This window comes from Gadus macrocephalus, chromosome 6 (assembly GCF_031168955.1).
Source record: "Gadus macrocephalus chromosome 6, ASM3116895v1".
NCBI lineage: Eukaryota > Metazoa > Chordata > Actinopteri > Gadiformes > Gadidae > Gadus > Gadus macrocephalus.
In genome coordinates, this window is record NC_082387.1 from 21,404,631 (window position 1) to 21,421,234 (window position 16,604).

General features: G+C 44.1%; 1 protein-coding gene across 1 annotated transcript in view; it reads left to right on the forward strand.

Moving 5' to 3' along the window:
* Window positions 1-2,528: 2,528 nt before the first annotated feature.
* LOC132459127 (transmembrane protein 132C-like) overlaps window positions 2,529-16,604 on the forward strand; it is a 51,964-nt gene continuing 37,888 nt past the window's right edge. Inside the window, exon 1 of the mRNA XM_060053506.1 lies at window positions 2,529-3,699. Coding sequence (XP_059909489.1) covers window positions 3,654-3,699 — 46 coding nt within the window. The 5' untranslated portion in view covers window positions 2,529-3,653. The remainder of the gene's footprint in view (window positions 3,700-16,604) is intronic.

Below are 16,604 nucleotides of genomic sequence, written 5' to 3' on the forward strand. Positions count from 1 at the left end.
GCCAGCTCCCGCACATAATTGGTGCCATTATGCAGATGTTCCATATTTACATATAGTCCATGGTAAATAGGGAGGGGGGGGGGGGGGGGGGGGGGAGTAACAGTCCAAGGGGACTGTTAGCAATAACAGTCCACTTGGTAATGGCTCATTTAAGGGAGTCATCCATTCCATATTAGTCAAATTCCTCCATATGAATGTATTTGTTGTAGGCTTTTGTTGTAAACATATATTTACTGTACACTTTCACCAAAATGTCTGACAGTCAAAGGGAAAGGGAGGGGACTTAATTTGTATCGGAGTGGGAGCGGGGTCATGGCAGTGGGCAGGGGGGGGGGGGGGGCATGGCAGTGGGCAGGGGGGGGGGGGGGGGGCATGGCAGTGGGAGGGGCGGGAGAGGGGGAGGGCCTCTAGTGACTCATTGTATCGCGGACTATTGGAAGGTCACTCCTTGCCTTCCCTGCGGGCATCATTCTTGAAAACAGAATGCCTGGGCCCCCAGAGAGTGGGGCCCGATAAGTAAATACAGTTTTAATGGGCTGTGAATGGCTGGTGGTAATCTGCTCAGTCCTGGAGTCTGAGGGCACAGGAGGGGCCGACAGGACCCTTCTGCTGCCGCTATTATTAATGCTATCATAGATCAGATACGGCTGTGAAAGAGAATGAAGGCCCATGATGAATTTGGAGAGCTGCTGTCCGTCCCGTGACTGGAGGACGGTTCGCCGGGCGCTTAAGGTCATGGATGAAGGATACTGACCAATAGCAGAGTCAGAGGGTCTATTCTCGTGTGCCCCCCGGGGATTAGACCAAAGGGAAACTGCAAACTTTCTTTTTTCAACCTCTCCACCTATTTGTCAGTGGCGGTGGTTTTGCTTGTTTGTATAAATAACCCAGAACATATACTGTATAACATTCTAATGTGTTTGAGAGGACACTGCCAGGCAGAAAAATGGCTTGTCACATGAGTGCCCTTCCATAAAATGGCAAAAATAAGTAATAATCCATTTATGTGCGCTTGACATTTTGGTTGTGAGCCGTTTCAAGACATCAAGGTCTGAAACGTTTTTCCGGAAAATGCCAGCAAATTCAAACTACCACGTTCCATTGTATTTTGCCCCCCAGACTAAAGACTCCAGTCTTTAGATTCTGGGAAACTGTTTAAATCCCCTGTTTTAACCCCATGCCTGCTCCAATCGTTTTCACTGACACAAAATGCGTTTGTGTTTGTGTGTGTGGGTCTGTGTTTGTGTGCACGTGTGTGTGTGTGTGTGTGTGTGTGTGTGTGTGTGTGTGTGTGTGTGTGTGTGTGTGTGTGTGTGTGTGTGTGTGTGTGTGTGTGTGTGTGTGTGTGTGTGTGTGTGTGTAACTTCGGCCATATATCCATAAATTGACCTTGGTAATGGATTAAGCATGTGTGCGTGGGACTGATAGACGGGCCGCATATTTGTTCTTTATTTTTTCCAGCAGCCCACAGAGCGTGCTCTGGTCTCCACACTGGCTGCTGATGGCTGGAACAGACTTCTGTGGCAGAGACCAGAGTTTCAGGGATTTTAGCCCATCTCTCGCCCCCCCCCCCTCTCTCTCTCCCTCGGCCTTCAGTGTGAATGGCTTTTTTTTTTCATTTTACCGTTACAGCACAAGGAAGGGAACGGTTCACAGGCTCAAGCCCCCCCTCAGACAACCCTCAACCCCCTCCCTGCTCCAAGACAGCCTTAATGCTTTCTGCAGCTGTTAGAAACCAAATTTGTTTTCCTTGCAGGATCAAATTGCACACATTTGATAGGAAAAGAGAGCGAACATGGGAGACTTGGAGATCGGAGGAAGAGGAACTTGGGAGCGAATGCGTGTCTGCGGATGAGGACAGATGGTAATGCATTCATGGCAACGGTGATTTGGTGGCCAGCGGGATTTCATTCTGGCCTGGATATTTGAACATATATGCAAAGCCAAACTTGCACCCTTCTCGACTTACATGCATGGCGTCTGTCATTGGTTTGCTGGGTGGTTTTCACTACTTTTCCACAGCCAGGATTCTGCACTCCCAGCAAATAATTTCTGGTTCCATGTTTGAGGGAAGATATGATGCTCAGGTCTCTTAAACTAATTTGATGAAAATGTATTATGAGGATTCATTAAAATGGTATCACAGGCCAAAAGCCTTCGATTGTTTGTCATTTTAGTAATCCACCTAGTTATTGGCAATGACTACTTGTAGATTATTGTGTTTTGTGATCAATTAGTCTGTTTTGAAAATGTGTAAACATATATTGTGTTGAAGAAAAAACGAATATTGCAACTGCTTAAACTCGTTTTTCAGACGATAAATATTCTGTCGACCTTGTCAAAAGCGTATGTTTCCTAACTTGATTATGGGATATGTATTCTAAATGGATGTGTATTCCACGCGAGGTCGCTGGTGCATTCCGATTGGCGCAATGAGACAACAATCGGAAAGTTTGAATCTTTTTATGAAAGGTGAAGAACCAACGGCATTTTCATTAAATATACACGTTTGCGCCCTCATGCCCCACTCGTGTGACGTGAAATTCCCTTTAAAGATCTTACCCAAACATGGTTGCACAGTGTAACACATTTCTGCACTCAATTAAAACCACCGTAGGCATGCGTCAATTATATCCTACCACGTTCAGATGTGGCCTCAATGTCCAGGAAAACCTACAGGTTAGCCCACCTGTAAATGTGTACACGTTTATTGACAGCAGGCGAGTGTCGCAACACACGCCCACTGACCAAACGGTCCAAGTCTTGTCACTTCGTAGTATAATTTCTCCTCTCGACGCGCATTGGACGCGTGCGTAAACGACACTGGGACTGTAGGAGCTTCGTCTGTACCACCGCCGCTCCTGCCAGACTCGACGTGAATAGATCGCGCAACCTTTCAATGGGGCGAGACACTGCGCGCCAAAGTAGGTACAATACAATCAAGAAACGATTGTAAAAATAAAGAGGGGAATAAAGCTTCACGCTTTTTACGCGCTGGATGTTGGAGTTGAATGGAAGACCCAGAGGAAGAAGATCACCCCCGAGCGGATTTAAATTCAACTTCTACCATGCCTTGAACTTGGTTACTTTTACGCGATTTATGTTGGACAAAAGTCGCCAAGGTTGACTTAATACTGATGGACTTGATGAGTGCACTGCCAACTTCTTGATCCAGGGAAACATTTGGCGAATGATGTAAAGGAAGCAAGTGATTTACAATAGGACAACGGATTGGCAAGATGTGCCGTTAAAACGCTCCTGATAAAACGCCTTCATTCACTCATCGGATCTTAAGGGGAATAGCACAAGGGACATTGCTCTCAGATTCAAACCATGTTGTAAGCTGTCAAATAATTTACCTCAAATAATGATTTCAACAGTACAAATCTCCGCGCAGAATCCTCGTCGCTTTCCAAAAATGCCCTGCATAAAGCATCAACCAAGTTTAATTAAAATCCCACTTTAATTGGTCTACTTGCATGCGCAATGATTTTTTTCCCTTCATTGTGCGTTACTGCATTTAACCATGACTATGACATTATGTCTTCTTTGTTTGTAGCAACGATTCAAGATGCAACAATGTTTTGCATTGTGAAATAAGTGTGCACCTATAACATTTTTGTGAGGGATATTTTTTTTATCCTAAAGGAAACATGTTGCATATCCTCCTGCTTCAATCGGTCGTGTTACTTTCAGGAGGTAAGTTCTCAAGCTACATATTTTTTATCTTTCTAATTGTAATGCTGGTATTGGTATGCTGTGTTACACAATGTGAAATAATCAAAAGTTGCACACATTGACTGCTGCAGCATTGATGCGTCGCTGTTTGCGAATGTGTGTGTATCCAAACACTTATGTTAGAGTTTGCGGGTGCAAATATCGTTCATTTTTTTTTAAGATTAGGATGTAGTTAATGACGGTTTGTGTTATTAAACCTTTATTTAGTATGTTTGGTGTCGGTGCTAAAGCCCATCTATATTTTCTTGCTCCCAGTGATTTTAAATGACATGATTCAGCTCCTGAGCGTGACATATTGGCATTGGTCAATAAGCAGTCGGCCTACGGAATTGGCAGCATCGCTTGATGCTCATGGACAGCTTGTATATCTGTAAGTGCACAAGCTTTGGTGAAAATGATTGATCCAGCCGTAATGCTTCTTCTCAAAAGAAATGCATCATCCAACTTAAGCAGATTTTGCCAGACATTAAAAATCCCCTTCTTCACATGGAGAGATTTGATCAATTAGGACAAAAACATCGGTCTTACTTATGCAATTATGGTTTGCCACTCTTTGATCTAAAAAGCTACTCAATTGGTTATTGTGTTTGGTTATGAGATTACTTAAGTAGGACATAGATTATTTCTCTGACTCATAACCCGAATTTGTCATGGACTCTCGAGTCGGAAACCGAAGGGTCCAAACTAATGGAGGGGATATGTTTATTAAAAAGATGAAGATGCGGGCAGATATTGCATATAATAGCTAAACCATTATAGATGAGTAATCCCCTTAAAATAAAAAATGCTACCCACTCATGCACTACAAATGTAAGTGTATATTTCCCATCCCAATTTCAAACTTATTATGCTATTCAAACTGAACCAGATTGAATTACGTTTTTTTAGAAGAAAAAATATCCCCTAACCATGGCTTCTGCTTATTAAAAACATTGGCTTCATGTGATGGAGACATTTTCTAATAGTATCTGAGCAACATCAGGCTATGGCTGCTTTCCTCATTCACCCAACCTCCAAGTGGCGACGGAGGGAGTTCTGCTGAGAGTCCAACTCACTAAGTACCTAAAGAGGTCTACGTCTCTGGTGGCTGTCATGGCACCTGTCTCGTCCCCCAGACTAGAGATTATACTGCTGCTCTCTCTGTGTTCGTCACGTGTGTGGGCCCTTGAACCGGCCGAGCTGAGGCGCCAACTTCCAACACAGAGAAATCTGCATACGCTTCAGCTCTGAGCAAGGAAAGAAATTAGCAATTTAACCACACAGATGTATTCTGTTTAAGCCTGTTTGGATGTGGAAGAGTGGCAGGGAGGTTGATCAAGAGAAAAAAGGGGATTGCATTTGTTTAGTCTTCAGTCAAAAGCGAAGACTGGTTGGTGCAGATAGGGTAATGATGCCTACAGGGTTTCAAACGCAATATTGCAACTAATGTGCGCAGGCCTTGGCTAAATGAGACTGAACGCTATTAGTTTGTAGCTTTGGTTGGAAGAAATGCACAATAACAGTGGCAGGGTCGAGTCTGACCTTCTGTTTGATTACAGGCCCCATCGTAGATCATGATGGATAAACGCTGTGCATTTTGGGACCATTGGTCGGTCTGTGCACCGTATAGTTTAAAGCATGTCTTTCAGAATGTTTCAGTGTAGAGTAGTTGTATACGGCAGATATAATTCAAGTCAAACATGCCAATGGCCTCCTGAAGAGCAGCGGTTTATAATAATTAATTACACAATGTTGTATATTACTTCTGAAAGGCAGCCGGGCCCCGTGTTAATTGACTTCTTTCAATGAGTTTGACCGCGCATTTTGCGTAATCATCCTCGTATTCCATTAAGGGCTCTGATGGGATTAGATCTACATAATGGGTATCACCGTTTGGAAGGACCAGGATGGAGGCTGAGGTGGAGGGGTGCATTCAGCGTAATAATCCATAAATATGCTAATGTGTTCAGGGTTTGTGCGCTCCTTTCTCTCCCACTAGGCCAGTAGTGCTGGTGGATGGTGACGTGATGGATACGGTGCTGGTGGCGCTGGTGGCAGGGGTGATTGTGGGAGGGGTGGTGGTGAGGATGGTAGTGGTGGTGGTGATGATGGTGTGGATGCTGGTGGTATAGTAAAATGGTTATGGTGGCGTTGGTGGGGGCGGTGATGGTGATGGTGGTGGTCGCTGTGTAGTCTGATGGTGGTCGTGGTGGTAGTGGTAGTGCTGGTAGGGATGATGATGATGATGGTGGTGCTTTATGTTGTGTCATCTTCCCCATTTAACAGACTTACTAGCTGCAAGACCACTACATCCATCATGCAGTGATCATCTCCCGGTGTGTGTGTGTGTGTGTGTGTGTGTGTGTGTGTGTGTGTGTGTGTGTCTGTGTCTGTGTCTGTGTCTGTGTGTGTGTGTGTGTGTGTGTGTGTGTGTGTGTGTGTGTGTGAGGAGGGGATGGGGGGGTTGTATGTGGCAGGCATGCTGCTGTTTCCATCAACGCTTTAAATTGCAGCCGAGACGTTAAATATATTGTGTGTGTGTGTGTGTGTGTGTGTGTGTGTGTGTGTGTGTGTGTGTGTGTGTGTGTGTGTGTGTGTGTGTGTGTGTGTGTGTGTGTGTGTGTGTGTGTGTGTGTGTGTGTCTGGAGGGGGGTCTTGGGTCTCCCTTAACCCCTCCTGGCTACTTGTCTAGATAGAGAAAGGATGTTTGATAAATAATGTATGACAATCCCCTACACCTTCTTTCTTTCTATCCACCAACACACACGTCACACACACACACACACACACACACACACACACACACACACACACACACACACACACACACACACACACACACACACACACACACACACACACACACTGGGGCTGCTTGGTCACTGCAGCAGTGGAGGAGGAGCGGTTTTTGGGCTAATTTACTGTACGCTTCCCTCTCATCCAGGCTACTGTAGTGGCACCGGAGGTCTGATTTTCCTGGAACAGTACTCTACAGTAGTTCTTACACTCTGATAATGGAAAAAAACAAACCTGCCCTTGATTTTTTTTTTTTTAATTTGTGTGTCTGAAATGGCTAAACATATATCAGACAGAACATTGACAATCTTCATCTGATGATTACTAATGTTTGTCGTGCCTCAGTGCAGAAGCCATCGGGTTGGATTCATCAGGAAATCAGTGAAGCCACGGTACTTGTCCCCATCGCTGATAGATTACTTCATCCAGCAGGTCACTGGGGCAGGATCGTTTAATGTTCAGGGTGTTTCACTCCAAGCCCAAAGGTTGGTAGTTTCAACCCAACTACCTGTTGGCCCCCTTGAGCGAGATGCGACCCTACCTGCTCGCTAATGACGTGTCCAGAATGAACTGTAAGTCGCTCTGGATGAAGGTCTGCTGAACAGTGTGGAACCAGGGCCACACCTGCATCGCTCCCTGGTGGAGCGCACGGGAATGATTGATTTCTGTAAACGTTGTCCCCCTGCTCATCATTCCATCAGAGCTAGGATCTGAAACGGCTCCTGGTCGTGTGGACGGTGAATCTAGTGTGGAAGGAGTGCAAAAAAACGTTTTTCCTAAGAAATTAAGTTGATTTCCGTTGTATGTTTTGTATTATAATGAGAAAGTAGTGTTCATTAATAAGAACACTCCAAGGCACAGGACACACACAAAAAATATGAATTCTCATCTCGTTATAATGAATATCCATGTTGTGCATCAAGTGTTCTTTTAAACAAGTGCACAGAATTTAAGATGACGTTGGGGCCACATCATTTTACATCATCCTTAAGTTTTGATTTGTCCTAAATAAAGAAACGACATACAAAGAACAGAGCAAAGGACAAGAAACAAACCCTGAACAAACCACACATTGAACAGTAAACGACAGCATTCCAGCCGCGACCGTACTGCTCCGGATGCTGAAATATATCCAGTGTAGCTCCGCAGAGGTTCAGCTCCTCTCTGAGGCCATAGAGTCACTCAGCGGCTGCCATTCTTTCCTCCGCCGTCGGTATAGATTTACAAGTCGTTCCTCTTGGCTATGCCCTGTTTTATTTGAATAATGAAATGCTGGAGGATGGACAAAAGGGGGCTGATGTTGTCAGCACGTGTGAGCGAGCGGAGGGTCTAGCCTCTGTCGCTGTCTATCAGAGACGCAGGGGCTTAATGCATTAGAGCCAATGATCTGATAGGTACATTTTGTCAGGGCCCATTGACTTCTTTGTGGTGTGGTTGATTGATTGTCGAGATTATGTTAAAGAATGGTGTCGTAACTCGTTTGCAGTAATGCTGAGCAGAAAAGGAAGTCCACGTCTACCGTCGGGTTCAACTTTGAAATTAGGCGACCGATTTCATTCTTCGTCACCCTGGGCGCTTTCTAAGGTGGTTTGTTCTTGTACTTATTGTGTGACAGGGCAGTTTAAGGGCGAGTCTTTGTTCTAGTCTCTAATCTGGGATGGCAGATTAATAGAGAGTCTGAGAGTCTGTAGGGAGTATGCAGGTAGGTCTACGATAGAGGAGAGCTCTTTGTGACAGTGCATTTTTTAAGTTTGGGTTGAAGAGACACTATCTCTAAAGTTCACCCGGCTGTCAAACTGACGACAAAGTACAGTTCGAACAAAGTTACACAATAAAAAAGGAATACCTTTTCTAAGTAGGCCGGGTATGCGATACATGACGTGACACAAAGAATGAACATAAAGACATTGGTTCCGAGGTTGTACTCTTCTATTGTGTACTTTATAATAATTACCGCGACTCATGGGGTTTTTACTGCTCATCCCCAATCAATGCAGAGACCACAGCAGGCATCTAATCAGTGTGAAAGCACTGGGCTCTGAGCACAATCAGAGCACAATTAACCTTGTGGGATCTCAAATGGCACCAAGCAAGTACGGTTCACCATCGCCGTGACTCAGACAGAAACACACCTTACAGCTAGCATAAGCCTCCGTGTCGGAAAATATGACATTGTACAAGTACATTGTTGCTATAGGTTGTAATGTCCCTTCCACATCCAAGCAGGGATATCCATGGACGTCTTGTGAGGCCCAAACACTCTGCAGCCAGTTGATGACTAGTGGGCATCTCTGTTTGCATTAAATTGTGTCTATGGCATATTTTTCTTAGATGGTAATCTGGGGCTGGCAGGGTGGGGCGTGGTGCGCTCACGAACGCAGAATGTGTGACGATAGTGACTCTGCTGTGGACAGCGACCTGCATCGGGAGTCTTCCCTGTGCTGTCAACTCTCCCCAGCAGAGCCCCTGCTTTAGACTGTGGAGCTCCACTGTTTATAAGGGCGGGCTGATGTAATCCTGTTTGTCTCGTTGCCCACAGGCACGACGGCAGGTGATGACGATGCTTGCCCCCCCACTGTTTGCAGTGCTATTCATTTCCGGACTTCTGTTGTCATTCTGTCATTGCACCACCCAGGAGCACATGCAACCTCCTTACATGCTTTCTTACACAGTCAGTGAAACTACTGTAGAACGCAAACACAGGCAGCAGTTGAAGTAAAAAGAGAGTGTAGGATCTAATTACAATTTTATATGTAGGTTTTGCCAGCACATAACTTGAACCTCAATATCCTCTGAGGCGGTTCATTAATGAGAACCGGAAAGCAGTCAGAAAAACATAGCAATGTCGGTGTCTGTACACGTTATTTTGGTCCTCTTTCATGTGGCTTTGGGTGACTTTCCCCACAGCAATTTACAAAAGCCAACATGCAACTAGCCTGCCCAGGCGTCAAGGTCTACTCGACGTGTATGTTCGTATCGCTGTTCAGAAAAAGAAAATGTCTGGGAGATGAGTTACGCTACATTTAGTCATTAGGCAGATACTTTTATCCAAAGTGACTTGAAAGCAAGGCTGAGAACAATGGGGGAGACGTGGGGCTTTGAGACTGAAAATGAGTCCCTGTGATATCCTAGTCTGGCTATTGCCAGACCAAGATCAATCGTAGATTGCACGTTGGTCTGGGGAAGCTGCTGTCATTTTCTTCAGCACAAGAGGCGTGATCAACGGGCCTAGTTCAATTGACTCTCTGTACGTGATTGGCTGCTTGCAGTCGCTTCCCGGTCTTCATTGTGTTAAACCAGCCAATAGCGCGCCAAGGGGAAAAGCCAGCTTGGTGATTGGCTCCCGCAAAAACGTATCGGAAGCAGAAAGAAATGTATTGCTCTTCTCCTTGGGCAGGGCGAACTCAAATCGTCGGCAGAATGGGCGGGGCTCCCCAGTCTCATAATATCCTGCACAGAGAGGTGGTCCGGTCTTCGGTGATCCCCTCTGACTCTCTTCTGTTCTGCCCTCTTGCTTTTATCTCATTTTGTTCTGTAATGTTTCAACACACAAAGCACATTATAGTATTCCATACAATTCAAAAGCCCTAGTCTATAATTACTATTGAGTCATGTATGAAACAATATTCTTTTTTTTGTGTGCAATTTTTTGGTGTGCAATTTGCTAGCTTTCTCTAGGATGCCTCCAGGTAGCCTGCAGAGATCGGGTGGGTGTCAAACATCCTATAGCAACTGCCAGGCCCCACACTACCATGGCTCTTTAATTCTGCTAAATATATTGCTCCTAATGAATGAGTTCTCATTTGCAGCTGAGTTAAAGGAAAGCAAACATGTTCATGAGCGATTCTTATGATTCAGCGGCTCCTTTGATAAGGAGCAGTGCTGACTTCTTTCATGGTCTTTCCTTGTGCACTTTCAGCGAACCTTGAAGGTTATGATGTGAAGCTCCCTATAATTAGATGTACTGGGACTATGGCAACCGGCTGGTGATTTTTAAAGTGAGCTAATCTGTGCCCCAGCCTTTAATTGCCATACGTTGTGTAAAACAGCAAAATCGGCCTCAAAAGTAAAATAAAGAAGAAGAAAACTCAAGAAATTTCCAGTAAAAAAATACAAAATAAGTGTCCTTAGGTTCTTTCTGTCAGGTGTTCTGAATAAGAAACGCAATATTTCTCTATCACCGTGATTTAGAAGAACCCCTTTCAGTCCTAGAGGGTACGCCGTGGCAGAAGATCTTATAATACTTTCCAATTCCATTTGTAGACTGCAATCTAACATTCTGCAAACGACTACGCCCCACCATTTAAGACTTTAGTGTTCTCCCGCCGTTTCTGAGGACAGCATTAAGAGGAAAAGGCGGGCTTTCATTTGCTAACGATAAAGAGTATGGAAATGTCTCTGTGTCAAAGAGCAGATAGCGTGGTCTACGCTTAAGTGCAGTTCTGCGTCTGCTTTCTGCTGTATATGTAGCTATAATGTCTATTGAAGTTAAATATGCAGGATTTCCAGCCATGCCTGATGAGAAAGCGGTTCCTGGGATAGCCGAAGTGGGCGTAGAGGCGGGAAAGGCGGAGGGGCTAGGGTAGACAGGGGCCCCTGTGAATGGAGATGGAGAAGAAGGTGGAGAGGGGCCCTCCATCAGGGGACGGTGTATCCATTATGAACAACAGTGTGAGCGATATCTCGGATCTTAGGGACGCAAACACCCGCCCATTGTCCAAAATATTACTTACAATAAACACATGGATTTGGTCAAGAAAACAACTGAATTGTTTCAAAATAAATCGAGGTGAGTTGTTTGCTAAGGGAGGCTCTCTGGAGGAACGTTATTGGGGTCGGCTGTGGACTCCTAAATTAACGTGGAGTGAAAGTGCAGTGGTGACACCGAGAGAATAGGGAGTCAGGCTTGTGAACGGAGTAGCGGTGCCAAACATACAGAGTAGCTGCACCCCCATACAGACACTCCCGTGTGTGTGTGTGTGTGTGTGTGTGTGTGTGTGTGTGTGTGTGTGTGTGTGTGTGTGTGTGTGTGTGTGTGTGTGTGTGTGTGTGTGTGTGTGTGTGTGTGTGTGTGTGTGTGTGTGTGTGTGTGTGTGTGTGTGTTTCAGCTCCTCCTCCTCATCTGATATGTTTCTCTCGCCTATCCTCTGCTGTTTTCCTTTTTCCTCTTTCTTTCTTGGAGGATTTTTCTTTCTACATCCTTTGAGGTCCAGCCATGTTTTGCTTCATCTTCATTTCCACCATCGCTCCAGAGACCAACAAGACTTCTATTGTACACATTTCACTGCAGCAGCGCACCTGACTATAGTCCAACGATGCTACTGCGAGCAATTTGCAGTATTTTGTAAAAAATCGTCTGTACCCTGCATTAATTGCGGTTTTGAGGGTGTTGTGCAAAGCTACCCCTTCCCTATCCTGGCATTAGCCTCTGAATTTCAAACTGCAATTAGTCTGGGAGCTCTCCAGAGGTTAGATTTCCAAGGGGCACGGACCAAAATGCCTCTGGACGCAATTGGACAGGCCTACAACCAATCATAGCAAGCAGCTTGCGAAAAAAATACATATTTTTTGTGCGGTAGTTTGTTCTTCTTTTAGTAAAAATATACCGTCCAGTTCGTTTAAGACTGTCTCTATAGCGGAATCAATAGACTACTCTACATCAGTGGCAGCCATCTTTGTTGTGGTATTTATTCTGCCTCATATTAGTTCATCGGTTGTGATTGGTCGGTTTATCTTGTACCGGGCAGAAAGCTCGGGAGATTCGTCTGGTTCCCAAGCTACGACTGCCAAGCTTTACGTTCAGATAATTGCTTCCATTTGCTTCAATTAAAAAGAGGCACAAACTTTATTTTGATGAAACTCAAGCATCTCTCAACCGGTGCTACACAACCCGGTCTCACGAAAAGTCGTGACACTGTCACGTTATTTAATCTATTGAAACGTGTTCAGGATCACGTATTTTCAAAATTTTCGTGTTTTAAAGCACAAATTTCAAACCCATGTATTTCAATTGGAAGTATTTGTCGTGTCACCAGCACGACTTCCAAACTAAGGTTCTGTGCGGGAGCGTTCTCCCTAGTGTCCCTTAAGGAGCTCCGTACAGTACATTTATTGTTAAAAATTGTGAACAATATGACAGCTTTACTTTCCCCGTAAAGCTGTCATACTTTCACCTTTGATTCTGAGAAATTGTGACAATTCACGGATATAGGCTATTAAATGCAGGTGCGCTGCTCAGGCAAAGCGCAAAAGAAAAAAGGGTAGCTGCTTAATCTTAATCTGAATTGTATGTCTTGATGTTTTGATCTAGCCATAGATCTATTGTCTTGTTTTTGGCTATGTGAATGGAAGTCCGCGTCGATGCCTCGCAAGTCCAGTGTCGCGAGCGGACGTGACATCTAGAAGTCATACCGTATAATAATGGGTTATCATTAATATCGATGCGTAGGGGTTGATTATAACTCTTGTTTATTGTTTATACCACAGTCTGGGGGAATACTCGTATTCTGATTGGCTGCAGGGTGTGTATTATCTCCTGATATAGGCTACAGACACCTGCTAAGTAGTTTCAGTCAGTGTTTAGATTCTCTGCCCGAGCGTTTTTACTTTTATTTTATCATTATCATAAATTAGCCTAATCTGAGGAGAAATCTATGCCATAAACAGAAATATTATGGGTCTTTATTACACGGGTCTTCTCAATGCCGTGGAACGCTCCGTTCACTTGCATGGGTCCGGGGATATCTCGGGATTGGTTTCTTTTTTAATCGAATGGGAAATGCAATAGGTCTATTTTAGGACCGAATCACCGTTGAACTTGTTTCTAATAACATTTCTAGCGAGAAATATACTTTTTACTTGCATAATCTTTAGTCAGTGATTACGTCTGATCTTTAGTTTTATAGTTATTAGGAAGATTTTATCGGCTCGCTCGCATGTTTCAATGACGTCAGGTTGCTAAGGACGCTGCTTTCGCTAAACTAGCACACACACACACACACACACACACACACACACACACACACACACACACACACACACACACACACACACACACACACACACACACACACACACACACACACAATGCATTTCGCTGCAGATATTCCCTCAATTATTATTACTTTCAAAACGTTGGCCAAGGTGGAATATCGTTTTTATTTGGGCTGCTTCTAGGACATTTTGGGTGGATTTTGAACGGTATGTGGGCGGGACGTTTTTTGCAGGACCTGGCAACCCTGCGCAGCCCGGGGTGCTGAAATGCTCCGGAACAGATCTGGATCCACTATGGCCAAAAGACATTATCATTCAACTTGAACATGTGTTTTTACAGTATAGCGTGGTGGAGGGCTGACGTATGTTGCCCAACCCGGAAGTGAGCGTCGCCCTGGTTTCCCTTGACAAAAAGCCAACGGGTTTTTCCATTGGATTTTGGATTATTGCAGAAAAATTAGCATCTTTGAAGCACCTCCTCAAAAACTGAAAATAAATAAATAAATAAAAAGATCTGTGCTCCAAAGAACGAAATGTAAACCAATGCATTCTGAATAATAATAATAATAATAATACATTTAATTTAGAGGCGCCTTTCAAGACACCCAAGGTCACTTTACAGAGCATATAGTCATCATTCAAAACTATGTAAAACAGACTAGGAATAAAAGAAAAACAGAGGTTAAACATGAAGAAGAATAATAATTAATAACACTCAAAGACGCCTACAGTGAAGGGGGGACCTCACTAACCACCACCAATGAGTAGCACCCACTTGGGTGATGAATGGGAGTGTTTCTCCGATTTTTCCATGCTACACAGAACGAAATGTAAACCCATGCAAATAAAGACTTCATGTTCATAATCATTTCAATATCATTAATCTCCTGAGTGTGTCGAGTGGTATTCTATTTTTTTCAACGGGGCTGCATCCAGTCACTTGACCGTCATGGTTGCTATGGTGGTTGCTATCGACCGCCCCCTCTAATCCTTACATGGTTCTAAAAACCACGCGGCAAAGGAGCTGCCGTCCATTGTGTTGTTTTTGTCGTAAACTAGGGTCAGATGGTTAAAAAATAGACCGATATTCCAAGGTATCCTTAAAAGGCAGCTTGGATGTTTTTATTTTGTGCAGTTTAGACTTCTTCTATAACCTATTTTTGAAAGCAAAACACCAAGCTCATTGATTTAACGAGGCAGGGTTATTTGAAACAATTTATTGAATAAATATTTATGAGAGGTCATTCCTTCTCCTGAGTTTGCTTCCTATTTATGTCTAGTGTACACCCCTACTGTCAACAAGCATCACCCCCCCCCCCCCCCCCCCCCCCCCCCCCCCTCCCCATATGGATTTGGAGAATTGCTGCCACGTCCCGGTGGTGGAGGTATCATATATATGAAAGAGGGCATTCAATTATACTACAATGATCAATTAGGAGGCCGAAGCCCTAAAGGAAGTGATGCAATAGGTGACTGAGTCGACAACATATAAGTAAGCCTTGGGGTCTCTTATATATCAAAGGGGGTCTCAAAGGACGCATATACGCTTCAACCTGTGGCTTACAGGAAATGAATCAGCAAGTGCTCCATCTTGTTGCACCCACCCAGCGGCTCGCTTGCAAGATTTTGGCCTGAAGTTCTTCCCAGACCTACACCGTAGCCATCCAACCTGCATATCGGAGAATCAGGCCTCTCTTTAATAATGACAAAAAGTTATGAGAGGAATACACATAAACTTTTGTTGTCTCATAAGCGGCGTGGTGTCGGCTGCTTTTGACCTTTTATTTAATAAATTGTTTCAAATAACCCTGCCTCGTTAAATCAATGAGCTTGGTGTTTTGCTTTCAAAAATAGGTTATAGAAGAAGTCTAAACTGCACAAAATAAAAACATCCAAGCTGCCTTTTAAGGATACCTTGGAATATCTGTCTATTTTTTAACCATCTGACCCTAGTTTACGACAAAAACAACACAATGGACGGCAGCTCCTTTGCCGCGTGGTTTTTAGAACCATGTAAGGATTAGAGGGGGCGGTCGATAGCAACCACCATAGCAACCATGACGGTCAAGTGACTGGATGCAGCCCCGTTGAAAAAAATAGAATACCACTCGACACACTCAGGAGATTAATGATATTGAAATGATTATGAACATGAAGTCTTTATTTGCATGGGTTTACATTTCGTTCTGTGTAGCATGGAAAAATCGGAGAAACACTCCCATTCATCACCCAAGTGGGTGCTACTCATTGGTGGTGGTTAGTGAGGTCCCCCCTTCACTGTAGGCGTCTTTGAGTGTTATTAATTATTCTTCTTCTTCATGTTTAACCTCTGTTTTTCTTTTATTCCTAGTCTGTTTTACATAGTTTTGAATGATGACTATATGCTCTGTAAAGTGACCTTGGGTGTCTTGAAAGGCGCCTCTAAATTAAATGTATTATTATTATTATTATTATTCAGAATGCATTGGTTTACATTTCGTTCTTTGGAGCACAGATCTTTTTATTTATTTATTTATTTTCAGTTTTTGAGGAGGTGCTTCAAAGATGCTAATTTTTCTGCAATAATCCAAAATCCAATGGAAAAACCCGTTGGCTTTTTGTCAAGGGAAACCAGGGCGACGCTCACTTCCGGGTTGGGCAACATACGTCAGCCCTCCACCACGCTATACTGTAAAAACACATGTTCAAGTTGAATGATAATGTCTTTTGGCCATAGTGGATCCAGATCTGTTCCGGAGCATTTCAGCACCCCGGGCTGCGCAGGGTTGCCAGGTCCTGCAAAAAACGTCCCGCCCACATACCGTTCAAAATCCACCCAAAATGTCCTAGAAGCAGCCCAAATAAAAACGATATTCCACCTTGGCCAACGTTTTGAAAGTAATAATAATTGAGGGAATATCTGCAGCGAAATGCATTGTGTGTGTGTGTGTGTGTGTGTGTGTGTGTGTGTGTGTGTGTGTGTGTGTGTGTGTGTGTGTGTGTGTGTGTGTGTGTGTGTGTGTGTGTGTGTGTGTGTGTGTGTGTGTGTGTGTGTGTGTGTGTGTGTGTGTGTGTGTGCTAGTTTAGCGAAAGCAGCGTCCTTAGCAACCTGACGTCAT